Raw genomic sequence first — 27,057 nt, 5'->3', positions numbered from 1 at the left:
TCAAACTAAACATTGTATTTAAGATATGCAAACGCAGCGCCTAATTATTAACGTGCCCAACCACACCCGCACCAAACCCGTTCACATTCTGATTCCGTATCTGAGTCATAACCCAATGACCCAATCTCATACCCATAAGTACAACCTGACCTACATCAACGCTGACAACGAATCCCATGGGTATGGACATACCCGATCACATACCGAGACCAAAGTTAACTACGAAAACCAAATAAACTTGAATGATTAATTTTAAATGGCACTACACTCACATAACTTGAATTTTGTTTTCTTTTCCGAACTATGCTACATACACCATTCCCATATAACATGACACAAATCAAGAAATATATCGACTAAGCGCTCATGATACATATGTATATCCAGAGTAAACATGGTAAGATACGAGCTATGAGCAATACGAACCGTTAGTGCCATTAGTGTCTCTAGCCTTCCCTCAAAATGAGACCAAATGCAACTCAGATACTGAAAAATTATAGGCTGCATAATCAGCCAGATGCATTTTTCTTGCCTCCTTTATTCCACTGTTTCTGTCTCTTCCCACCTGATTTATTATCATTTTTAAAACTCGGGTTTTTTCTTTTAAACCCACCTTGTGACGAACGGTCAGTTGATTTAGCAAAACCAGAACGTTTTACGTCTTTCGTCCTGTTATTCCCGCGAGGTGAAAATTTACTAGGCTTATCTGAGTGCTTTCTATCATCCCTCTTTCTCTTTTGGGTATCTGTTGAATATTCTTTCTTGGTGAAATTGCCTGCAGCCTTGGGTTTAAACTTTGACTTACTGAAAACAACAATAAAAAGTAAATCATATTAGCACCATGATAAAGTAACCGAGCTTAGAAAAGTGTAGTTTATGAAGTCAGACCCGTTGTGGGTTGTTTCAGAAAGTCCTGCCTCTGTTCCAGTTGTGTTGGTTTCTTGGGAATTTGGTTTGCCTTGACGGTTCTGTAAATTTAACAACTTTTATGAGATTAATACTATTTGCAAGAGTTGTTAATTATTATTCATTCGGGTCATTAAGCAAACACAGCCAAAATCCATGAAAGGGTATACCTCCAAGACATCCTTCACGAAATCTAGGTATTTAGCAGGTACTAGTGATTTCACTGCTGCAGAACCACACTTTCGCATCATAATCTCCAGGATGACCGTTACCTGTAATTGCAAAAACAATAATAACAAAGTTACAGATAAATATATGTCTTGAAAATGTCCAGTGTCATGATTTATAAACAATTAAAATTATGAAAACTACTTAATGCCATCTTTTGTGGTGAAATATTAATGAACATAACATACTTTGGATTTAAAATGATGGCGAGAAACAGATGACCAGGGCAGAAGTCCATGGAGAATGTCAGATAAAAAGTTCTGCAAGTCATTCACTTGAAGACTCAAAACTAACACCTTGAGAAAGCCTAGAACAGCCTGGAAAGAGAAAACAAATTGTTATGTTGTGGTCTCCGATCCATCATGGGTCGGGTCCGGTTTAGACGAATAGACAGAATTAGGAGATTAAGCTGTTTGAGTTTTGGCCAAGCCCAAAAGCTCTAATCAGGCCCAGTTTAGTTAAAGGGTTAAACCCTAATTGTCTAGTCTATATATTCTCTCCTGTACTTGTAAGTTTGTATCACTCAATAATAAGAAAACCCTAGTTATCGACAGTGGACGTAGGTCATACACCGTGACCGAACCACTTAAATCCTTGTGTCTCTTTCGTTTATTCTTTCGGTTTTACTATTGTATTCGTGTTTGTGTGTGACTCCGAACCTAACAATTGGCATCAGAGCCTGGTTATCGATTATACACACAGTTCCGCCGCCGCCGCTACAGTACCGCGCCGCTGCTACAGTTCCGCCGCCGCTGATTAGGGTTCCGCAGCTGCTGGTTCGTTTTTTTCTGATCAGTTTCCAGTCCTTTTATTCCTTGGGTAGTTTGGTTGTTTGCTGTAATCAAAACTCAGTTTGGATAATGGCCGAGGACGGAAAGATCAAGATTGAGAAGTTTGATGGTCAGGATTTTGGATGGTGGAAAATGCAAATTGAGGATTTGCTATGTCAGAAAGACTTAATGGAAGCACTAGAAGAGAGGAAACCGGAAAGTATGAAAGATGATGAGTGGAAGGTACTTGACAGAAAAGCCATAGCTGTTATTAGACTCTCACTAGCTAAGAATGTGGCATTCAATATTGTAAATGAAACTACCACGTATGGTCTTATGAAAGCCTTGTCAAATATGTATGAAAAGCCTTCTGCATCAAACAAGGTATTTCTGATAAGACAGCTAGTTAACACCAGAATGAAGGAAGGGGCATCTGTTACCTCTCATGTTAATGACTTCAACACTATTATTTCTCGTTTGTCTTCTGTTGATATCAAGTTTGATGATGAAGTTCAAGCGTTACTCTTGTTATCCTCATTACCCGAAAGTTGGTCAGGGACTGTTACTGCAGTTAGTAGTTCTTCTGGGAATACTAAGCTTACTTTTGAAGGAGTCCGGGATTTGATTTTAGGGGAGGACATAAGAAGAAGGAATTCTGGTGAGACATCTAGTTCTATATTGAGCACCGAAGGGAGAGGTAGGAGAAGAGAGAAAGGTAATGGCAGGGGTAGGTCAAAGTCTAGAAGAAGAAGTCAGTCAAAGCCCAGAAAAGACATTGAGTGTTGGAATTGCAAAGAAATGGGGCATTTCAGAAACCAATGCCCTAACCCCTCAATTTCAAAAGAAAAGAAAGAATCTAAGAAGGAAGTTAATCTGGCCACCGGTTCAGATGATTCAGAAGGTTCAGAAGAGACTCTTATCTGCTGTGTTGAAGAATCAACAGATTCATGGATTATGGATTCTGGTGCATCTTTTCATGCCACTTATAGCACGAAGAAGATGAAGAATCTCCGAACAGGTAATTTTGGTAAAGTTCGTTTGGCTAATAATCATGCTGTTGATATCATGGGGATGGGGGATATTGAACTAAAAACTTCATTGGGCACCTCATGGACTCTAAAGGATGTTCGGGTCGTTCCTAGCCTTAGAAGAAAGCTAATTTCTGTTGGGCAGTTAGATGACCAAGGATATGATGTTATGTTTGGTGGGGGTCAATGGAAAGTTGTGAAAGGGAATCTTGTGATCGCCAGAGGTAAAAAGAAGGGCACTTTATACATGGTTGAAATTCCAGCTGATGGGGTAAATGCAGTGACCAGTGGACCGAGTCAGTCTAGTTTGTGGCACCAACGACTCGGCCACATGAGTGAAAAAGGGATGAAAATGCTCGTTGCTAGAGGAAAAATTCCAGAACTGAAGAAGGTTGAATCTGAATTTTGTGAACCATGTGTTTTCGGTAAAAAGAAGAAAGTATCTTTTGTGAAGACCGGAAAACAACCAAAAGCTCAGAAATTGGAGCTTATTCACTCTGACGTCTATGGACCAACTTCAGTCTCTTCTTTGGGAGGATCGCACTATTATGTCACCTTCATTGATGATTCGACACGCAAGGTATGGGTTTACTTTCTTAAAAATAAATCTGATGTTTTTGATACTTTTAAGAAATGGAAAACTGCTGTTGAATTGGAAACTGATTTGAAGGTGAAATGCTTGAAGTCGGATAACGGTGGTGAATACGTTAGCAAAGAATTCCGTGATTATTGTGAAGAGTACGGTATTCGGATGATCTTTACAGTCCCTGGCACTCCTCAACAAAATGGAGTGGCAGAACGAATGAACAGGACGTTAAATGAAAGGGCAAGAAGTATGAGACTTAATGCCGGGCTTCCAAAGACGTTCTGGGCAGATGCAGTTAACACTGCAGCTTATTTAATTAACCGGGGATTGTCAGCACCGTTGGGTTTCAAGACACCAGAAGAAGAGTGGAAAGGTAAAGCTGCAGATTATAAGCATTTGAAAGTCTTTGGGTGTAGCGCTTATGATCTAGTGAAAAATGACAAGCTTGATGCTAAAGCTAAAAAATATGTTTTCATTGGATATGGGTCAAACGAAATGGGCTACAGGCTTTGGGATTTAGAAAGCAGAAAAGTAGTCAGAAGTAAGCATGCAACTTTTAATGAGGCTGAGTTATACAAAGATAGAAACACTTCAAAATCAAGGGTTCAGAAAGAGCGGTTGAATATGAAATTGATGCTCAGAAAAAGACAGTTGAGTCAGCTACCGAACCCGAAACAGAAACTGAATAAACCACAGTTCCTGAATTTGAAGATGATGATATTGGTGGAAATGAAGAGTCAGAGGGAGTCTCTGACAGTGGGAGTTCAGAGTCTGAGGATGAACAGTCTCCACAAGAACCTGACCCGCCTCAGCACTGGGTTAGGAGGTCCACCAGAGTTTCTAAACAGCCGGTACGTTACAAACCTTCAGTTAATTATCTCCTTTTAACTGAAAATGGTGAGCCAGAGAGTTATTATGAAGCACTTAAGTTGAAAGATTCGCTCCAGTGGGAGCATGCTATGAAGGAGGAGATGAACTCTTTGAGTAAAAACCAGACATGGGTTTTAACCAAGTTTCCACCAGATAAAAGAGTTCTACAGAATAAATGGGTCTATAGAGTCAAGGAAGAACATGATGGGTCTAAACGATACAAAGCTCGTTTAGTGGTCAAGGGTTTCCAGCAAAAGAAGGGAATTGATTATAATGAAATATTCTCTCCAGTTGTGAAGATGACCACCATCAGATTGATCTTAAGTATTGTTGCTGCAGAAAATTTACATCTAGAGCAATTAGATGTTAAGACAGCATTTTTACATGGTGATCTTGACGAGGAGATCTATATGGCACAACCTGAGGGATTTCAGGTTGCCGGGAAAGAAAAATGGGTCTGCAAATTGAAGAAAAGCTTGTATGGTCTGAAGCAGGCACCTAGGCAATGGTACCTAAAGTTTGATGATTTTATGGTGAGAACTGGGTACAAGAAATGCGAGGCCGACCATTGCTGCTACTTAAAGAAGTTTAAAGGCTCATATATCATTCTACTTCTTTATGTAGATGATATGTTAATTGCAGGATCTGATATGAAGGAGATTCGCAAGTTGAAGAAACAGTTGTCTGATGAATTTGAGATGAAAGATCTTGGTCTAGCCAAACAGATTTTGGGGATGAGTATATCCAGAAAGAAAGATGGCTCCATAACACTATCCCAAGAGAAATACATAGGGAAAGTGTTAGAAAGATTCAGGATGAATGATGAGAAGACTAAACCGAGAAACACACCTTTGGGAAGTCATTTCAAACTTACCAAAGACCAGTCTCCCAGAACAGAGGAAGAAAGAACAGAGATGGCTAAAGTTCCGTATGCATCTGCTGTTGGCAGTCTCATGTACGCCATGGTTTGTACACGGCCAGACATTGCTCATGCTGTCGGGGTAGTTAGTCGTTTTATGTCGGATCCGGGAAAGGAACATTGGGAAGCGGTGAAATGGTTACTCAGGTACTTAAAGGGTACTTCCAGTTTGGGGTTATGTTTTAAGGGGAAGGATACAATTCTCAGGGGTTATTCAGATGCTGATCTGGGTGGATGTAAGAAGACGTTTAAAAGCACTACTGGTTATGTTTTCACAGTTGGGGGAACAGCAGTATGTTGGATGTCCAGACTTCAGAAAAGTGTTGCTTTATCAACCACTGAGGCAGAATATATGGCAGCAGCCGAAGCAAGTAAAGAATTAGTATGGTTGAGAACTTTTCTTGAAGAGTTGGGAAAGAAACAGGCAGAGTTCTTCTTATATTGTGACAATGAGAGTGCAGTGAAACTTGCGAAGAATCCAGTCTATCATTCGAAGACTAAGCACATCGGGAGGAGATATCACTTTGTCAGAGATTTGATCAGTGATGGTGTTTTCAGTTTGAAAAATATCTCAGGTGCTAAGAATCCAGCAGATATGTTCACCAAGCCGGTGATGCTGGATAAGCTGAAGCTGTGCAGAGCTTCAGCAGGCCTTCAGGAATAATGTTGAGAAGGCGAAGGGTAACTAGGAGGTGCAAAACCAGATGGGTTTTATTTTACATGTACAAGGCAATGCAGGTGAAGACATTTTACGTCTCCAAATGGGAGCAGGTTGAAATGTTTGACGCATCCAAGTGGTGGTTTAGAGAAGATGTCTCGAAGCCCAAGTGGGAGATTGTTATCTTGTGGTCTCCGATCCATCATGGGTCGGGTCCGGTTTAGACGAATAGACAGAATTAGGAGATTAAGCTGTTTGAGTTTTGGCCAAGCCCAAAAGCTCTAATCAGGCCCAGTTTAGTTAAAGGGTTAAACCCTAATTGTCTAGTCTATATATTCTCTCCTGTACTTGTAAGTTTGTATCACTCAATAATAAGAAAACCCTAGTTATCGACAGTGGACGTAGGTCATACACCGTGACCGAGCCACTTAAATCCTTGTGTCTCTTTCGTTTATTCTTTCGGTTTTACTATTGTATTCGTGTTTGTGTGTGACTCCGAACCTAACACAAATAAAGTTAGATTGATCAAATATAGATCCAGAACTAATATTATCTTAACTCACTTTTACAACTTCAATTGTTTTACTATGCAGCAACTCAAGGATTGACGGGACAAGATCAGGCATCAAAGTACAAATCTTTGAGTCGTTATAGATCACTAAAGATAATGCAGAGACAGCGCCACTTTTAATGTGAGGAGATGATCCAGAGAGGTAGCCCATTATCTATAGAATTGCGTAACAGTGAGAATGAGAAGTAAATAAAGATGAGTAAATAAAGTATATGTTTTTCATAAGTATCAAACTACATAGAAGAGAATGATATGATGTTTTAAGCTACTTTTAACAAAACAAGTGATTACCATGCTGACAAATTCATAATAAGGGCTTTTCTCGAGTGTAGATGATGTTTTTTGCAAGGTCGAGCTTGTCCCGAGAAGGATGTCATATGCCACTTTTCTACTTTCTTCCTTGCCCTGGAGGTCAAAAGTAGGTTATAGATATAAGCAATTATAAAAATGCAGAGTAGATAAAAGTAAAGCAAGAAAGAAATTATGATGGATGAATTATAGATACATGTGACAAGGTAATACAAGTGTAAAACTATCTTCCCGTCTAGCTTTTTACATTACCCCTTCCATAATCAGCTAATTACAAGCAAACCAAATACAAGTAATACGTTACTTTTAATATTTAACTTTGTGACGAAATGCCATGTAGTACATTTATCATTTTATATTTAATATCTGAATTTAGTTAACATTTAAGAAGTAGATCCTTCTCTAAACTGATTTTTGTTTCTTAATTTAAAATTACTCAATAATAATCAATTTTTGTTCCATAATTAGCTTTAACTATTAACTTTGTTTTCTTAATTTGCCCATGCAGGTAAATAAGCTAGATACTTGTAAAACAATTAAGTAGAAAAATATGAGGGTGTCCAATTATTTTACAATCAGAAGAGATAGTGACAACTCCGTCAACAAAATAAAAGCATAAAAAGAAGTTAGTTGAAGGAAGAGAGAACAAGAACTTACATCTTTTAATGTCACTATAACTTCATTTAGCATACGAAAACCATATGGGTTTTCTTCATCCAACGCAATCTACAGAATATCATTAGTAAAGCAAACTATTAGAGCGAATTTCCACACGGTAAAACTATTAGAGTGAATTTCCACATGGTATGTAAAACAATTAACTAAATAAACACTAAAGCGGCAGCAACAAAAGAGCCTCAAACTCAAGTAGCATAAAATTAGCAGCATTATTGTTTCATAACAAAATATTACCATAGATCCTACCATATCCTACGTGACTTCTTAAATAAAAAAGGGACAACTTATAGTTGCTTCAGGAATCCAAGGACGCAACTATAACTTTTTTGTTTAGATAAAAAAAATGCTGATAAACAAGTTGTTTAAACCAGTTCAACTCAGAATGAATTGAAAGTAAATATGGCCCAGAGTCTTATTTAGTTATTTAGGTTATATAACCTCAATGTAACATAACTGAGAACTGAAAGCAGATATAAAAATAAATAAATAAATAAACTTCAGAAGGGAGCAATGTGTAACCTCCATTGAGTGAATTATCAGGTTCTTGAAGCACGAAAGTCGCCATCAAAGTGAAGTAACATCATCAGGGGACTTCAAACCAAGTATTAAATCCGTAAGTTCCTCAAACTTTGAAGAACAGAACTCAGAGGATCCCTAAACAATTAAAACAAAAATAAAAATATATATATAAATCTCCTTAACACTAACTATATAAGAACACACAGATGGTTGTTTACTTACCAGATGGTTGTTTACTAACTATATAAGAACACACAGATGGTTGTTTACTAACTATATAAGAACACACAGATGATGTTTTAAGCTACTTTTAACAAAACAAGTGATTACCATGCTGACAAATTCATAACAAGGGCTTTTCTCGAGTGTAGATGATGTTTTTTGCAAGGTCGAGCTTGTCCCGAGAAGGATGTCATATGCCACTTTTCTACTTTCTTCCTTGCCCTGGAGGTCAAAAGTAGGTTATAGATATAAGCAATTATAAAAATGCAGAGTAGATAAAAGTAAAGCAAGAAAGAAATTATGATGGATGAATTATAGATACATGTGACAAGGTAATACAAGTGTAAAACTATCTTCCGGTCTAGCTTTTTACATTACCCCTTCCATAATCAGCTAATTACAAGCAAACCAAATACAAGTAATACGTTACTTTTAATATTTAACTTTGTGACGAAATGCCATGTAGTACATTTATCATTTTATATTTAATATCTGAATTTATTTAACATTTAAGAAGTAGATCCTTCTCTAAACTGATTTTTGTTTCTTAATTTAAAATTACTCAATAATAATCAATTTTTGTTCCATAATTAGCTTTAACTATTAACTTTGTTTTCTTAATTTGCCCATGCAGGTAAATAAGCTAGATACTTGTAAAACAATTAAGTAGAAAAATATGAGGGTGTCCAATTATTTTACAATCAGAAGAGATAGTGACAACTCCGTCAACAAAATAAAAGCATAAAAAGAAGTTAGTTGAAGGAAGAGAGAACAAGAACTTACATCTTTTAATGTCACTATAACTTCATTTAGCATACGAAAACCATATGGGTTTTCTTCATCCAACGCAATCTACAGAATATCATTAGTAAAGCAAACTATTAGAGCGAATTTCCACACGGTAAAACTATTAGAGTGAATTTCCACATGGTATGTAAAACAATTAACTAAATAAACACTAAAGCGGCAGCAACAAAAGAGCCTCAAACTCAAGTAGCATAAAATTAGCAGCATTATTGTTTCATAACAAAATATTACCATAGATCCTACCATATCCTACGTGACTTCTTAAATAAAAAAGGGACAACTTATAGTTGCTTCAGGAATCCAAGGACGCAACTATAACTTTTTTGTTTAGATAAAAAAAATGCTGATAAACAAGTTGTTTAAACCAGTTCAACTCAGAATGAATTGAAAGTAAATATGGCCCAGAGTCTTATTTAGTTATTTAGGTTATATAACCTCAATGTAACATAACTGAGAACTGAAAGCAGATATAAAAATAAATAAATAAATAAACTTCAGAAGGGAGCAATGTGTAACCTCCATTGAGTGAATTATCAGGTTCTTGAAGCACGAAAGTCGCCATCAAAGTGAAGTAACATCATCAGGGGACTTCAAACCAAGTATTAAATCCGTAAGTTCCTCAAACTTTGAAGAACAGAACTCAGAGGATCCCTAAACAATTAAAACAAAAATAAAAATATATATATAAATCTCCTTAACACTAACTATATAAGAACACACAGATGGTTGTTTACTTACCAGATGGTTGTTTACTAACTATATAAGAACACACAGATGGTTGTTTACTAACTATATAAGAACACACAGATGATGTTTTAAGCTACTTTTAACAAAACAAGTGATTACCATGCTGACAAATTCATAACAAGGGCTTTTCTCGAGTGTAGATGATGTTTTTTGCAAGGTCGAGCTTGTCCCGAGAAGGATGTCATATGCCACTTTTCTACTTTCTTCCTTGCCCTGGAGGTCAAAAGTAGGTTATAGATATAAGCAATTATAAAAATGCAGAGTAGATAAAAGTAAAGCAAGAAAGAAATTATGATGGATGAATTATAGATACATGTGACAAGGTAATACAAGTGTAAAACTATCTTCCGGTCTAGCTTTTTACATTACCCCTTCCATAATCAGCTAATTACAAGCAAACCAAATACAAGTAATACGTTACTTTTAATATTTAACTTTGTGACGAAATGCCATGTAGTACATTTATCATTTTATATTTAATATCTGAATTTATTTAACATTTAAGAAGTAGATCCTTCTCTAAACTGATTTTTGTTTCTTAATTTAAAATTACTCAATAATAATCAATTTTTGTTCCATAATTAGCTTTAACTATTAACTTTGTTTTCTTAATTTGCCCATGCAGGTAAATAAGCTAGATACTTGTAAAACAATTAAGTAGAAAAATATGAGGGTGTCCAATTATTTTACAATCAGAAGAGATAGTGACAACTCCGTCAACAAAATAAAAGCATAAAAAGAAGTTAGTTGAAGGAAGAGAGAACAAGAACTTACATCTTTTAATGTCACTATAACTTCATTTAGCATACGAAAACCATATGGGTTTTCTTCATCCAACGCAATCTACAGAATATCATTAGTAAAGCAAACTATTAGAGCGAATTTCCACACGGTAAAACTATTAGAGTGAATTTCCACATGGTATGTAAAACAATTAACTAAATAAACACTAAAGCGGCAGCAACAAAAGAGCCTCAAACTCAAGTAGCATAAAATTAGCAGCATTATTGTTTCATAACAAAATATTACCATAGATCCTACCATATCCTACGTGACTTCTTAAATAAAAAAGGGACAACTTATAGTTGCTTCAGGAATCCAAGGACGCAACTATAACTTTTTTGTTTAGATAAAAAAAATGCTGATAAACAAGTTGTTTAAACCAGTTCAACTCAGAATGAATTGAAAGTAAATATGGCCCAGAGTCTTATTTAGTTATTTAGGTTATATAACCTCAATGTAACATAACTGAGAACTGAAAGCAGATATAAAAATAAATAAATAAATAAACTTCAGAAGGGAGCAATGTGTAACCTCCATTGAGTGAATTATCAGGTTCTTGAAGCACGAAAGTCGCCATCAAAGTGAAGTAACATCATCAGGGGACTTCAAACCAAGTATTAAATCCGTAAGTTCCTCAAACTTTGAAGAACAGAACTCAGAGGATCCCTAAACAATTAAAACAAAAATAAAAATATATATATAAATCTCCTTAACACTAACTATATAAGAACACACAGATGGTTGTTTACTTACCAGATGGTTGTTTACTAACTATATAAGAACACACAGATGGTTGTTTACTAACTATATAAGAACACACAGATGATGTTTTAAGCTACTTTTAACAAAACAAGTGATTACCATGCTGACAAATTCATAACAAGGGCTTTTCTCGAGTGTAGATGATGTTTTTTGCAAGGTCGAGCTTGTCCCGAGAAGGATGTCATATGCCACTTTTCTACTTTCTTCCTTGCCCTGGAGGTCAAAAGTAGGTTATAGATATAAGCAATTATAAAAATGCAGAGTAGATAAAAGTAAAGCAAGAAAGAAATTATGATGGATGAATTATAGATACATGTGACAAGGTAATACAAGTGTAAAACTATCTTCCCGTCTAGCTTTTTACATTACCCCTTCCATAATCAGCTAATTACAAGCAAACCAAATACAAGTAATACGTTACTTTTAATATTTAACTTTGTGACGAAATGCCATGTAGTACATTTATCATTTTATATTTAATATCTGAATTTATTTAACATTTAAGAAGTAGATCCTTCTCTAAACTGATTTTTGTTTCTTAATTTAAAATTACTCAATAATAATCAATTTTTGTTCCATAATTAGCTTTAACTATTAACTTTGTTTTCTTAATTTGCCCATGCAGGTAAATAAGCTAGATACTTGTAAAACAATTAAGTAGAAAAATATGAGGGTGTCCAATTATTTTACAATCAGAAGAGATAGTGACAACTCCGTCAACAAAATAAAAGCATAAAAAGAAGTTAGTTGAAGGAAGAGAGAACAAGAACTTACATCTTTTAATGTCACTATAACTTCATTTAGCATACGAAAACCATATGGGTTTTCTTCATCCAACGCAATCTACAGAATATCATTAGTAAAGCAAACTATTAGAGCGAATTTCCACACGGTAAAACTATTAGAGTGAATTTCCACATGGTATGTAAAACAATTAACTAAATAAACACTAAAGCGGCAGCAACAAAAGAGCCTCAAACTCAAGTAGCATAAAATTAGCAGCATTATTGTTTCATAACAAAATATTACCATAGATCCTACCATATCCTACGTGACTTCTTAAATAAAAAAGGGACAACTTATAGTTGCTTCAGGAATCCAAGGACGCAACTATAACTTTTTTGTTTAGATAAAAAAAATGCTGATAAACAAGTTGTTTAAACCAGTTCAACTCAGAATGAATTGAAAGTAAATATGGCCCAGAGTCTTATTTAGTTATTTAGGTTATATAACCTCAATGTAACATAACTGAGAACTGAAAGCAGATATAAAAATAAATAAATAAATAAACTTCAGAAGGGAGCAATGTGTAACCTCCATTGAGTGAATTATCAGGTTCTTGAAGCACGAAAGTCGCCATCAAAGTGAAGTAACATCATCAGGGGACTTCAAACCAAGTATTAAATCCGTAAGTTCCTCAAACTTTGAAGAACAGAACTCAGAGGATCCCTAAACAATTAAAACAAAAATAAAAATATATATATAAATCTCCTTAACACTAACTATATAAGAACACACAGATGGTTGTTTACTTACCAGATGGTTGTTTACTAACTATATAAGAACACACAGATGGTTGTTTACTAACTATATAAGAACACACAGATGATGTTTTAAGCTACTTTTAACAAAACAAGTGATTACCATGCTGACAAATTCATAACAAGGGCTTTTCTCGAGTGTAGATGATGTTTTTTGCAAGGTCGAGCTTGTCCCGAGAAGGATGTCATATGCCACTTTTCTACTTTCTTCCTTGCCCTGGAGGTCAAAAGTAGGTTATAGATATAAGCAATTATAAAAATGCAGAGTAGATAAAAGTAAAGCAAGAAAGAAATTATGATGGATGAATTATAGATACATGTGACAAGGTAATACAAGTGTAAAACTATCTTCCCGTCTAGCTTTTTACATTACCCCTTCCATAATCAGCTAATTACAAGCAAACCAAATACAAGTAATACGTTACTTTTAATATTTAACTTTGTGACGAAATGCCATGTAGTACATTTATCATTTTATATTTAATATCTGAATTTATTTAACATTTAAGAAGTAGATCCTTCTCTAAACTGATTTTTGTTTCTTAATTTAAAATTACTCAATAATAATCAATTTTTGTTCCATAATTAGCTTTAACTATTAACTTTGTTTTCTTAATTTGCCCATGCAGGTAAATAAGCTAGTTACTTGTAAAACAATTAAGTAGAAAAATATGAGGGTGTCCAATTATTTTACAATCAGAAGAGATAGTGACAACTCCGTCAACAAAATAAAAGCATAAAAAGAAGTTAGTTGAAGGAAGAGAGAACAAGAACTTACATCTTTTAATGTCACTATAACTTCATTTAGCATACGAAAACCATATGGGTTTTCTTCATCCAACGCAATCTACAGAATATCATTAGTAAAGCAAACTATTAGAGCGAATTTCCACACGGTAAAACTATTAGAGTGAATTTCCACATGGTATGTAAAACAATTAACTAAATAAACACTAAAGCGGCAGCAACAAAAGAGCCTCAAACTCAAGTAGCATAAAATTAGCAGCATTATTGTTTCATAACAAAATATTACCATAGATCCTACCATATCCTACGTGACTTCTTAAATAAAAAAGGGACAACTTATAGTTGCTTCAGGAATCCAAGGACGCAACTATAACTTTTTTGTTTAGATAAAAAAAATGCTGATAAACAAGTTGTTTAAACCAGTTCAACTCAGAATGAATTGAAAGTAAATATGGCCCAGAGTCTTATTTAGTTATTTAGGTTATATAACCTCAATGTAACATAACTGAGAACTGAAAGCAGATATAAAAATAAATAAATAAATAAACTTCAGAAGGGAGCAATGTGTAACCTCCATTGAGTGAATTATCAGGTTCTTGAAGCACGAAAGTCGCCATCAAAGTGAAGTAACATCATCAGGGGACTTCAAACCAAGTATTAAATCCGTAAGTTCCTCAAACTTTGAAGAACAGAACTCAGAGGATCCCTAAACAATTAAAACAAAAATAAAAATATATATATAAATCTCCTTAACACTAACTATATAAGAACACACAGATGGTTGTTTACTTACCAGATGGTTGTTTACTAACTATATAAGAACACACAGATGGTTGTTTACTAACTATATAAGAACACACAGATGATGTTTTAAGCTACTTTTAACAAAACAAGTGATTACCATGCTGACAAATTCATAACAAGGGCTTTTCTCGAGTGTAGATGATGTTTTTTGCAAGGTCGAGCTTGTCCCGAGAAGGATGTCATATGCCACTTTTCTACTTTCTTCCTTGCCCTGGAGGTCAAAAGTAGGTTATAGATATAAGCAATTATAAAAATGCAGAGTAGATAAAAGTAAAGCAAGAAAGAAATTATGATGGATGAATTATAGATACATGTGACAAGGTAATACAAGTGTAAAACTATCTTCCCGTCTAGCTTTTTACATTACCCCTTCCATAATCAGCTAATTACAAGCAAACCAAATACAAGTAATACGTTACTTTTAATATTTAACTTTGTGACGAAATGCCATGTAGTACATTTATCATTTTATATTTAATATCTGAATTTATTTAACATTTAAGAAGTAGATCCTTCTCTAAACTGATTTTTGTTTCTTAATTTAAAATTACTCAATAATAATCAATTTTTGTTCCATAATTAGCTTTAACTATTAACTTTGTTTTCTTAATTTGCCCATGCAGGTAAATAAGCTAGTTACTTGTAAAACAATTAAGTAGAAAAATATGAGGGTGTCCAATTATTTTACAATCAGAAGAGATAGTGACAACTCCGTCAACAAAATAAAAGCATAAAAAGAAGTTAGTTGAAGGAAGAGAGAACAAGAACTTACATCTTTTAATGTCACTATAACTTCATTTAGCATACGAAAACCATATGGGTTTTCTTCATCCAACGCAATCTACAGAATATCATTAGTAAAGCAAACTATTAGAGCGAATTTCCACACGGTAAAACTATTAGAGTGAATTTCCACATGGTATGTAAAACAATTAACTAAATAAACACTAAAGCGGCAGCAACAAAAGAGCCTCAAACTCAAGTAGCATAAAATTAGCAGCATTATTGTTTCATAACAAAATATTACCATAGATCCTACCATATCCTACGTGACTTCTTAAATAAAAAAGGGACAACTTATAGTTGCTTCAGGAATCCAAGGACGCAACTATAACTTTTTGTTTAGATAAAAAAAATGCTGATAAACAAGTTGTTTAAACCAGTTCAACTCAGAATGAATTGAAAGTAAATATGGCCCAGAGTCTTATTTAGTTATTTAGGTTATATAACCTCAATGTAACATAACTGAGAACTGAAAGCAGATATAAAAATAAATAAATAAATAAACTTCAGAAGGGAGCAATGTGTAACCTCCATTGAGTGAATTATCAGGTTCTTGAAGCACGAAAGTCGCCATCAAAGTGAAGTAACATCATCAGGGGACTTCAAACCAAGTATTAAATCCGTAAGTTCCTCAAACTTTGAAGAACAGAACTCAGAGGATCCCTAAACAATTAAAACAAAAATAAAAATATATATATAAATCTCCTTAACACTAACTATATAAGAACACACAGATGGTTGTTTACTTACCTCCAAAATTTTGTAAAGAGTGGCATATGCTTCCCTCTGGATGTTTTCATCCTCTTCCTACACCAAAATAGAAATATAACTTGCATGGTAAACTGAAATTTGGTTATAAATGAAAGAACATATTAAAAGTTGCAGAACACTGGGTCATTAACACACCTGCAAACTCTGTTTGATAAAATTGTATATAAGAACAATTAAATCCAACCCAGCTGCTCCAACAACCGATGATGCTAGCTCAAGGATCAGACACCTGGACAAGTGCAAAAAGGACAAATATGTTATTGTATAATACATCTCATCAGTTATAACTCATCACCCTTGATATGCAAAATAAAAAGATACCTTTTCACATTTACTTTATCTACAGAAACCTTCTGTTCCAATCCTTTTAGTGATGAAATGAAGATCTTTTTGATTGTCGCAGAATCAGTGATTAGTGCCAAGCATTCAATTGTATCCTGGAAATTGAAATACAAATATGATGTAAGAAAGCAATGAATAAAAACAGTTAAGAACATCTGGCAGCAAGTTTCACAGTTCACCGAATACCCTAAACAAGTTCTGTCTTATAATGAAGTTAAAATTTATGAATCATACAACAAATATCAACACCCAAATCTTGTGATGCGGTAACTTTTACTTGAGAGTATCCTTGTTAGTCTTAACTATCCATAATGATTGCTTGTGTCCTCTTATTTTTAATTTCCAAAGTGAGTAGAGTTTTAGTTTTTAGTTAATAAAGGACCAAAATCTCCTTTAACATGCTCACAATCTTGTATCCTCTTAAGTTAGTAGTCAACTATGCTGGGATGCACAAGTACACTCATAGAAACTCCTAGATTTACCAAATTATAGAAAACATAGAACGAAAGCAAACAAAAAGTTAGTGAAGTGATAAAACTAATGAAAGAAGAAAACAATCATAACCTTCACAAAAACACGTTTCTTCGTCGACACTTTGAAGAAAACTTTAGTAAAAGCCTTGAGCAACTTCTCTGAACATGATTCCAAGGCTTTAATGTTTTTAGAAGCAACTTTTTTTGAGTAACTCATTTTTGGAAATTTGGAATGCTCGTCTTCACCATGATCAGCACCAAGGGGACTTCTGTTTTGCTTCACAAGAAGCTATATAGTATATACAAAGCAAACATGCAAATGTAAATAAAACTTGTAGAGATTAAAATTAAAAATACACCATAAACAAATTTAGACATGACCTGCACGGCAACGGCAATATCCTCGAGCATAAAAGCATCCTTTCTAATGCATGGAATAAGAAGTTTTGCCAAAGATTGAAACTTTTTTTGTGTGTCGTTCGGATAGCGACAAAAGGCCGGCAATAATCCCCAACATACACTGGCATGAGTCTGGAGTTCGCCTCCAATTACTGACTTTTTAACTGGTAAAAAAGAAACCATAATGTAGTTATATTCCCTGCAATTACCCTTCATAAAGTTCATGATGTTATACTAATAAAAAAAGGAAGTTACACCTGGAATATAATCTTTTATGGCTAATATGTGAAGCACCATAAAACAGCAATCCATAATTAGTCTATGTTTGAGGAGGTACCTTTTTGAGACTCCTCTTGAAATGATTCAGCTAGAGGTACTATATTCTCTATAAAGAATCCCAATGATGAACCGGCAACATACTCCTTCAAAATAGGTATCAACCAAACATTTGAGCAGGTTTGATCATTGGCATCAAGAGAGATAGGTAATACATCAAGTAGTTTCTCCGGCCCCATAGCAATTACAGCAGACTCCACACACTTGTGAAGCTGTAACAACAAACATCAAAACATAACAGTATGTTAATAAAATGGCATCCATACAATAAATATACAGCCTTTGAGTATTATATAAATCTAGAAGCCTGTAGCATCACAAAGAACTATTTCTTCAATCTCAGTAATCAAAATTGGACAGATTGCAGAAAGATTATAATAACTTAAAAATCCAAGCATGTGTGTATATGTTTCTACAAATGAAAGCAAATACTTGAACAAAGGATCTTACATGCTTTACATCAAAAGTATTTCCAGATGCAGCTGCCATAATATTGGCGAGCTTCAGAAGTAAACTCCCCATGTAGATATGAGAACTCTTCCCTAAAATCACATAAAAAACAGAGATGCGTATCAAGTGCTTATACAACAACAATAATACATTCAAGTATACAGCTGATGCAATAACAGAGAAAAGACAAGCAGTATCCAATTAAAAACGCATGGCAAGTATAAGCGATACAATGACCATGATATGTCTTTAACAGGGCATCATTTGCAACAAGCATAAATATAAAACTGGACATACCAAGTTTGACAAATAGAACAGAGATGACATCCAAAGTATGCTCATTTGGAATTCCTTTATTGGTGTTGACAACCTTAAGAAGTGCATCACATAGCGATTTCATTATTCTTGATGCCTTGGACTCGACATTATTCTCATCAGTCTCTGAACTCAAAAGGACTTCTACATCAATATGATGGTTAATCATTTCTCTTAAAATATTTGAAGCCTTCGTAGCAGTTGAATCAGATGTCAGAAGACCTGAAAGTATAGACACAAAGTTAATAAAAGTACTGCAAATATCTGCAACTATCATATCCATAAACACATCTTATATTCCCAACAAGAAGTGTTTATATAGCATATAAAGCATCGCTTCTCAACACTAGAAGCACTAAAGTCATGCAAGCCTCGCAACAAGCAATGGTTTAACAAACCAAGAGAGAAAGCATATATCTTTTATACTCTTCCATGTTTATTCTTTACTTGCAAAATTTTATTATTTTGCTAAAGCTAGCATCTAGTATGAGTATCCTAGTTTCATTTGCATGATTGCCTCAAAACTGATGTTTCTTGTACCATGAATGACAAGCTTCATGAGTTAATATCACAATGTTCTATGCTACAATTTAAAAGGTCGACAATTCATTGTTCCCATCATAAGTTAGTTAAATCATAAAATACAATAACATCAAGCAAGAATGTATATCTACCTGCTATAGACCCGATGATTAATGAAAAATGATCATTCCATTTGGTTGCATCTCCAATTTGAAATTTGGTAAGAAAAGTATCAAGTAAGGCTGCTGCAGAAAAAATAGTGTCCACTGGATTCTGTTTCTTAGATATATAACTTGAAAGTACTGTGACAAAATTTACAGTATCAGGAATCATAGATCCAGCATCCAAGAATCCAAGTATCTCATCCATCACATCAAAAACATGTCTTGTTAATGCTGAGAACTTGGCACTTATAGCCGTTTGCAATTCTATAACAACTTTTGATATCACTTTGCTTGGCAAACAAGGAACCAAAAGTTTCAAAAGATTTAACATATGAAGAACCTCCAAGTGTTCACCTTTCGATGAACTATCATCTTTACCTCCATCTGCAGATTTTGAGGCAACTGTTTCAACTGCCAATGACATATAAGTTTTAAATGAGCTTAACACCAACTTGCTTGCACTTTTTTCCACAAGAGGAGATTTAAATAACTTGAAGAGCTTCACAACACAATCTTGAGCACACTTTCTAACCTGCAATGTGGAAGCAAATGCAACAACCCACAATGTCATTAAAGAACATGAGTAACGAAGACTTCGAATCAGACATATTTTCTTGGTTTGACTATGCACTATGTTTGCAAACTATGCATAGTAGTTAACATAATCAGTGTGGTAAAAATTGGTTCAAGGCAGCAATTAATCGCCAATTACTCGCTAATCGCTGGACTGCCGATATTAAACTAGTCTGCCTCTAAAATCGGTAATCAGTCAGCTTTTGGTCAAAATCGGTCAATTTTTGGTTTAGATCGCTCAAAAATAGTCAAAATTTTAAGTATTCAAAGAATTATACTTATTAATCCAATCCGATTAATCCTAGTTGGTACCCCACCACCCGGCTAACACCTAGCGAGTTTTACAGCACTGAACATAATACATTATAACACATTATGCATATAAACTATGCATACTTATTTGCCTAATACTCAAAAGTTCATTCTCCATATTTGCAGAAACTAATAATGTAACAAAGCATACCTTAGGACGCTTATCAATCGAATACTTCATAAGCGTCCGAAACCCCAACTTAACCACTTCCCAATCCTCCAAATCACAAAACTCCACCAAAACCCCCAAACACTTAACCAACGCCCTAACCGTCGAAACCGGCAGCCCCTCGGATCCACTCTCCATCACCTCAACCACAATCTCCGCTGCCTCGGCCGCCTTAGACGTCGCAATAGACTTCTCTGGAACCAAAGGCAACACAATCGACAAAAACGACGATAACGCGGACACGGCATCGGAATCATTAGCTGTTGGTTTGGTGTCGGAGAGAGTTTCAATTGTGGCGGCGAAGTAGGAGAGAGAGGAAGTGACTCCGATTGAATGATGGAGCGGGTGGCGGCGGCGGTGGCGCAGAGGTGGCGGTGTTGAGGTGCGGCGGACTTGCCGTAACGGTCCAGGAGTTGCTGGCATATGTCGGAGTCTCCGGTGAAGGACTCCGGTGATTCTCCGGCGGATTGTTCCTTCATTGCCGGAGGTGAATTGAATTTGATTGATTAATTTCAGTTTAGGGTTTATGGGGTGTTTCTGTTTAGAAGTTAAAACCATGGGGGTTACTGAACCGGGTTTATTTCAGCACGGGTTATTAGTTTTGGACCCGTTTGGTTCTTGCATAACAACTAGCATTAGCATCCCCTCATTAATAATGGTGTTCTTCGGGTTTGTTTTCAGGTTTCGGGTTTTTCAGGGTTCTTCGGGTTTCAAAGTTTTAAATCTTAACCCGAAACCCAACCCAAATCTTTCACGGGTTTTTCGTGTTCGGGTAATTTGGGTTCGGGTTTTTTCGGGTTGGGTTAATCGGGTTTTGAGTATCTTAGAAAATGAAACAAAAGACAAAAAAAAATTAAAAAACTTCAATGCTAAATTTAAAATAACATATTCTTCTTTGCTCGTGACGCAAATAATCAAATAATAAACCAACATAACTTGATAAATTCATAAAACAATTCAAAAGAAGAGTAAAACTAAGTAACTAACTCAAACCATAATCGTCTTCAATCAGACGGAATTTGGTTGTTAGATTACGGTTGCTACTGGTAATAAACGGAAAACATAAATTAACAATAAACAATCGACCCATAATAGTTTGAATGACAACAGTCGATTAGGCTCAAATTTTGATAACTTTAATGACTAATACTAAGCATATTATACCTAAAAATATATTTAATTTCAAAACTAAAAGTTTATTCGGGTTTTTCGGGTTGACCCGAACCTTATAAATCAAACTTGAGAACCAACCCGATTTACTTCGGTTCGGGTTCGGGTTAGTCTTTTCTCGGGTTTTTCGGTTTGGGTTAGTTCGAGTTCGGGTACGGGTTTTTTCGGGTTGAGTTTCGGGTTTCGAGTAAAAGTGACAGCCCTACTCATTAATATATATATTAAAAAGTAGACTTACCATTATGTCTAAATTTTACCATTCAATTGTGTTAGGATTTTTTATGCATAGTTTACAAACTCATGATGCATCTTCTTAATTTATAATACTGTTGGGATCAGGATTCTTAATCCTCGTAAATCAGTTATATGTGGTAGCTATTTCTAGGACTGAGGATCCTTAGTGTTTCAAGGATCCTTAATCGTCAACTTCAGTTATATTCTAATCTATTTTTGCAGGTAAAACACGTGCTTACTGGAATTCCTATTTTTACGGATGGGATATTTTACCAGGTCTTGCATTCTCGTCCACGCTCCTAAATGGTCAAGATGAAAGAGTAAACGAACATGGCCGGATTTATAGAAGTTAGTTAGTAGACGTTATCTTCCTTTGTATTTATATATTAAAAAAAGGCTGATCATAACTGTTGGGACCGAGATCTTTGATCCTGGAAGATCAATTATCCTCAGCGCTCGTAAATGTCTGCTGCCAGGACCAAGGATCCAGTACGGTTAAAGGATCCTTAACAGCTATCTCCGAAAATATTTCTATCTTATGTGCAGGTGATTGATTTTGTCAATTACGTGTCCTACATTCGTGGAAGCCGCATTTACCGAGTCTTTACACACGTCTTCTTCATTTTGCAACGGCCAAGAGAATATATGGAAGATTACAACCGGATTTTTAGCATAATTAGTTACTAGTCATTTGTATTTCCTTCTATATATACTGAACAAAGCTAGAAAACACACACAACACAGAACATACGAGAATAGCTTACTTAGAACTTTCTACACATCTTTGTATTCATTTCTAGCTGAAGTTCATCACTTGTAATCGTGATTTTCATCGATAATATGGTTGGTAAGGACTTTTCCTCGTATAAATCTCGTTGTCCAACCTTTACAATTACTACTTTGATTATTTTGTTCATACAAGCACCAATCCTCACATACGAATTTGGTTACGTGATCCTTAGACTGATTTTTGACCAAAACTTTTGGTCAAAAATCGGTCTAAGGATCACGTAACCAAATTCGTATGTGAGGATTGGTGCTTGTATGAACAAAATAATCAAAGTAGTAATTGTAAAGGTTGGACAACGAGATTTATACGAGGAAAAGCCCTTGGTAACTAGTATCCCGCCGGCATAAAAATCTCGGGTAGTGAAAACTATCACTACCAACTATATTATCAATGAAAATCACGATTACAAGTGATGAACTTCAGCTAGAAATGAATACAAAAATGTGTAGAAAGTTCTAAGTAAGCTATTCTCGTATGTTCTGTGTTGTGTGTGTTTTCTAGCTTTGTTCAGTATATATAGAAGGAAATACAAATGACTAGTAACTAATTATGCTAAAAATCCGGTTGTAATCTTCCATATCTTCTCTTGGCCGTTGCAAAATGGAGAAGACATGTGTGAAGACTCGGTAAATGCGGCTTCCACGAATGTAGGACACATAATTGACAAAATCAATCACCTGCACATAAGATAGAAATATTTTCGGAGATAGCTGTTAAGTATCCTTGAACCGTACTGGATCCTTGGTCCTGGCAGCAGACATTTACGAGCGCTGAGGATAATTGATCTTCCAGGATCAAAGATCTCGGTCCCAACAGTTATGATCAGCATTTTTTTAATATATAAATACAAAGGAAGATAATGACTACTAACTAACTCCTATAAATCCGACCACGTTCGTTTACTCTTTCATCTTGACCATTTAGGAGCGTGGACGAGAAGGCAAGACCTGGTAAAATATCTCATCCGTAAAAATAGGAATTCCAGTAAGCACGTGTTTTACATGCAAAAATAGATTAGAATATAACTAAAGTTGACTGTTAAGGATCCTTGAAACACTAAGGATCCTCAGTCCTAGAAACAGCTACCACATATAACTGATTTACGAGGATCAAGAATCCTGATCCCAACAATTGCCCCCAAACATGATAGTTGTAAATGGATAACAGCTGTCATGTTTATCTTGATAAAATTGTATCGCAACCGTCGATTCGGATTAGATGTGACCTTCGCCTGCCACCATATAATTAAGCCTGCTTAATAGATTTGAAACCCTTATAACTCCCCTTCATCGGATTATAAGCTCTATTCCGGCGTCATAATCAGGTATCCTTCTCTCTCTTTTCCTATAAAGCCTTGTAACCCATTGTTCCAGCAGATTCGTCTTTAAGAGCAAACCCTTTTAGCCTCTTCCGATCAACAAAACCATACATAACGACCAAAGCTGGAAGAACCAATTCTTCTTTGTTCTGAGAGACTCTATCCCAAATGGGAATTTGCTACTGACCCGTTGGATCCTCAAGGGTAGGATAGTGAATGCACAGGATGCATGATCCTTTCTTTATTGATTAATTTATTATTGCCTTGTCGTTTCTTATGCATATCCAACTTCTCAGATCTTGCTGCTGACTCAGATGGCGTAAAAAAGGCGAAGGTGTTTCTGTCTCTAGATCCTGTTGATCGGAGCTTTAAGATTGTTGGTGAAGAATCAAGTACTGCAAGTTCCTCAGAAACCATGTCCAGTAAGTTAGAGTTTGTTCTTTAATTATAAATATAGTAAAAATAGAAAAGGCAATAGGTCATAAAGAACTTATCTTTTTTCGCACAGGTGCATAGAAATCATCATCAAAGCCATCCAAGAATCTGCTGGGTCAATTGCAGTTAGAGAATGTTGACAGCCTCATCTCCTCTCGCTCCTCTGAGAAGAAACCCATGAAAAGCTCTAGCCTTGCACCGCCAAAGACCATGATGACTCTATCTAAGGCCACTGTTAAGAGAAAAGGGACCCTGATGTGGAAGTCCACAGTGCCCAACATGTGTTTGACTAGCTTTCGGAGGTAAGGATCCGTGCTGGCATAACTCTAAAAGACAGGCTCAATGCAGCACTTCAGGTGGAGAAGGAAGCTCTGGAGGACAAGTTGGCCCTCACGGACATCCGAGCTCAGGAGCAGGTGGTCGAGGTTACGGAGCAGGCCAAGGTGTGGGCTAGTAAGGTGGTACTCACAACCAGGATCAAGATGGCTGCAGAGTCTGAGGATCCTAGCTTCGATAGGTCCATTTGGAATGTGGCTATGTGGGAGAAGGCATTGGCTAGCTTTGGTGAAGAGAGCGAGGATGTTGGGATAAGCGAGGTCAAGGATGATGTGTTGGAGGTCAAGGAGGCTGGTGAAGGTGATGGGGGTGAGGCTAAGGAGTAGGTGACGACAATGGGCGATGAAGGATATTATAGACAAGGCCGGAGCCCATTTTTTATGATGTTTTAATGGGTTTTCTTGATGGTGGCTTATTCGAACAATAGTAGTTGTAATTCTCAGGATCGATGATCCTTAAGACAATTACGAAAGGTGGTTAGGGTAGAGGGATCCTCTGTTGTGAGGATGAAGCCTTAACCGCCTTTCTCTCTTTGCTTTGTTTGAACTTGTGATAAACTTGACGTAACTTGATCTGGGTGGATGGTCCACGTTTTGCTGTGTCACTAGGACATGGGATCCTTTATTCTTGGAATTTTTCTTCTTGTATTATTTACCTGTTAGAGCAAATAATCAAAACAAAACGTAATAGTTAGAAAAGTTGGATTCAAATCCAACTAACGTGGGGACAAGCCCAATATAACGTGGGGACAAGCCCAACATAACGTGGGGACAAGCCCAATAAAACGTGGGGACAAGCCCAATAAATACGAGCGACGAGCCGATCCTTAGCGTTGGCCCAATTGTACGTGGTGACGAGCCTAACCCGGCGTTGACCTTAACTTGTGTATATGGTACGTCTACTATTTAATTCGTAGGATCCAAGATATGATTTTTAGCCATGAAATTGTCAGCACGTATAGTGCACTGGTCCCACAGCCTCCAATCATACCCGGATAATCGTGCGCTCCAGGCGAGGGTGTAGAAACCCTAATTCGGGATATAAGGTGAAAACCTTATAAACCTGGCGACAAGGCCGATTAAACTTAGGAGAGAGTTGGCCAACCCATTTTTTCCACTTGAGGGCCCTATTGCTCGGCATCTCTGTAACTTGACATATTTGACAAAACAAGAATCTGATATAATGCATATAAACATAAAGTAAAATTTTACCAAGTAATGGACTGAAGTAATTGACTAGGATCCAGGATCCTGATCAACAAAAATACTTTTTTAGATGAATCGCATTCCAAGCCCTCAGGAGCATGTCACCTTCCATATTCATCAAACGATATGCCCCCTTTTCTACTTCAGCTTCAATTAAATAAGGACTTTCCCATTTATGTGCTAACTTTCCGTCAGAAGGATTAGTTGTATTTTGGAAAGCCTTTCGAAAAACTAAATCTCCAACTTCAAATCTTCTGATTCTGATATTCTTGTTGTACGCACCGACAATCTTCTGTTGGTAGGCGACCATCCTGAACCTTGCTTGATCTCTGAGTTCTTCCACGGTATCCAAATCTTGAGCAAAAGTTTCTTCATTTGTCTGAGGATCACGGATGCTTGTTCTGGCTGTTGGATACACCATTTCGGTGGGGATCACTGCCTCAGCTCCAAAGACTAATGAGAACGACGTTTGTCCTGTGGCGTTCTTTAGGTCGTCCTATCTTGTTGCTCGATTCTGTTTGGCCATTTGCTTGCGGATGTACCAGCGTTGAAGTGATCATCTTGATTCCCCAACTGTTATAAAAGTTAGTAGTTCTTTTCCCAATAAATTGGGAACCATTATCACAAATAATTTCAGAAGGGATTCCAAATCTAGTAATAATGTTACGTTTAATAAAGGATATAACTTCCTTCTCCCTGACTTGAGGAAAAGCCTCAGCTTCGATCCATTTAGAGAAATAGTCTGTCATTGCTAACATGAAGACTTTCCCCCCTGGAGCTGTAGGAAGCTTGCCCACTATGTCTATTCCTCATTTCATGAATGGCCACAAGGAGGCGATGGGATATAAGGGTTCTGCCGGTTGATGTAGAATGTTGCCATGCCTCTTACAAGCATCGCACTTTCTGAAGTACTCCATAGCATCCTTCTTCATAGTAGGCCAGAAGTATCCGGTTCTTAGAATCCTGGAGAATAATGCTTTGCCCCCTGTATGGTTGCCACAATCTCCTTCATGGATATCTTTTAGCACTTCTTGGATCTCGAATCCTTCGATGCACCTTAATTATGGACCTGCAATGGATTTCTTATATAGCAATTATGTACAATGGTATATTAGGATACCTTAACTTTAAAAGCTTTGGGGTTCTCTTCTTTTGGGATTTCTCCATATTGGATATACTTCATTACTGGAAGAATCCAGGATGAACGATCAAGAGGATGATCCTCAGGATCCATATGTAGATTCCCAACTACTTCCATCGCTTGAAATTCCTCAATTGCAGGGGATAGAACGTGGATGATAGGAATTTTTATGTTCTCTGGGAACTTCAAAGCTGAAGCTAGGTTTGCTAAGGCATCGGCCCCAACATTTTCTTCTCTAGGTGCCTTTGTTATATTAAAATACTCGAAGGATCCTGCAAGATCCTTTACTATATCTAAATATTTCATTAATTTTTCACTTTTGACTGCATATGAGCCATTAAAATGATAGCAATTAATAATGAAT

General features: G+C 36.1%; 2 protein-coding genes and 4 long non-coding RNA genes across 6 annotated transcripts; all 6 read right to left on the bottom strand.

Annotated features, from left to right (window-relative positions):
- Positions 1 to 263: 263 nt before the first annotated feature.
- Positions 264 to 8,181, bottom strand: LOC143613093 (ribosomal RNA-processing protein 12-like). The gene is made up of 8 exons (XM_077086901.1): positions 8,043 to 8,181; positions 7,503 to 7,571; positions 6,828 to 6,941; positions 6,529 to 6,690; positions 1,323 to 1,451; positions 1,077 to 1,178; positions 889 to 968; positions 264 to 804 (listed from the first exon to the last, which is right to left on the bottom strand). Exons 1-8 carry the CDS (start codon positions 8,046 to 8,048, stop codon positions 510 to 512), a joined length of 957 nt encoding a protein of 318 aa, XP_076943016.1. The 5' UTR covers positions 8,049 to 8,181; the 3' UTR covers positions 264 to 509.
- Positions 8,182 to 8,394: 213 nt separating this feature from the next.
- LOC143613090 (uncharacterized) lies at positions 8,395 to 9,726 on the bottom strand. The gene is made up of 3 exons (XR_013150054.1): positions 9,588 to 9,726; positions 9,048 to 9,116; positions 8,395 to 8,486 (listed from the first exon to the last, which is right to left on the bottom strand). It is a non-coding gene; the product is annotated as an uncharacterized LOC143613090 (long non-coding RNA).
- A 213-nt stretch (positions 9,727 to 9,939) lies between these two features.
- On the bottom strand, positions 9,940 to 11,271 carry LOC143613089 (uncharacterized). The gene is made up of 3 exons (XR_013150053.1): positions 11,133 to 11,271; positions 10,593 to 10,661; positions 9,940 to 10,031 (listed from the first exon to the last, which is right to left on the bottom strand). It is a non-coding gene; the product is annotated as an uncharacterized LOC143613089 (long non-coding RNA).
- A 213-nt stretch (positions 11,272 to 11,484) lies between these two features.
- Positions 11,485 to 12,816, bottom strand: LOC143613091 (uncharacterized). Its single transcript, XR_013150055.1, has 3 exons — positions 12,678 to 12,816; positions 12,138 to 12,206; positions 11,485 to 11,576 (listed from the first exon to the last, which is right to left on the bottom strand). It is a non-coding gene; the product is annotated as an uncharacterized LOC143613091 (long non-coding RNA).
- A 213-nt stretch (positions 12,817 to 13,029) lies between these two features.
- LOC143613088 (uncharacterized) lies at positions 13,030 to 14,361 on the bottom strand. Its single transcript, XR_013150052.1, has 3 exons — positions 14,223 to 14,361; positions 13,683 to 13,751; positions 13,030 to 13,121 (listed from the first exon to the last, which is right to left on the bottom strand). It is a non-coding gene; the product is annotated as an uncharacterized LOC143613088 (long non-coding RNA).
- Positions 14,362 to 14,553: 192 nt separating this feature from the next.
- LOC143613098 (uncharacterized) lies at positions 14,554 to 20,487 on the bottom strand. Its single transcript, XM_077086904.1, has 13 exons — positions 20,047 to 20,487; positions 18,999 to 19,542; positions 18,307 to 18,546; positions 18,010 to 18,101; positions 17,561 to 17,771; positions 17,206 to 17,387; positions 16,916 to 17,113; positions 16,331 to 16,446; positions 16,145 to 16,238; positions 15,989 to 16,045; positions 15,767 to 15,901; positions 15,228 to 15,296; positions 14,554 to 14,666 (listed from the first exon to the last, which is right to left on the bottom strand). Exons 1-11 carry the CDS (start codon positions 20,485 to 20,487, stop codon positions 15,812 to 15,814), a joined length of 2,265 nt encoding a protein of 754 aa, XP_076943019.1. The 3' UTR covers positions 14,554 to 14,666; positions 15,228 to 15,296; positions 15,767 to 15,811.
- Between the last annotated feature and the right edge of the window lie 6,570 nt (positions 20,488 to 27,057).

Source organism: Bidens hawaiensis, unplaced genomic scaffold (genome assembly GCF_021521415.1).
Source record: "Bidens hawaiensis isolate Kalapana, Puna unplaced genomic scaffold, B.hawaiensis_p1.1 tig00036691_1, whole genome shotgun sequence".
NCBI lineage: Eukaryota > Viridiplantae > Streptophyta > Magnoliopsida > Asterales > Asteraceae > Bidens > Bidens hawaiensis.
The sequence above is the reverse complement of the archived record's forward strand: the minus strand, read 5'-3'. Positions and strand labels throughout refer to the sequence as shown.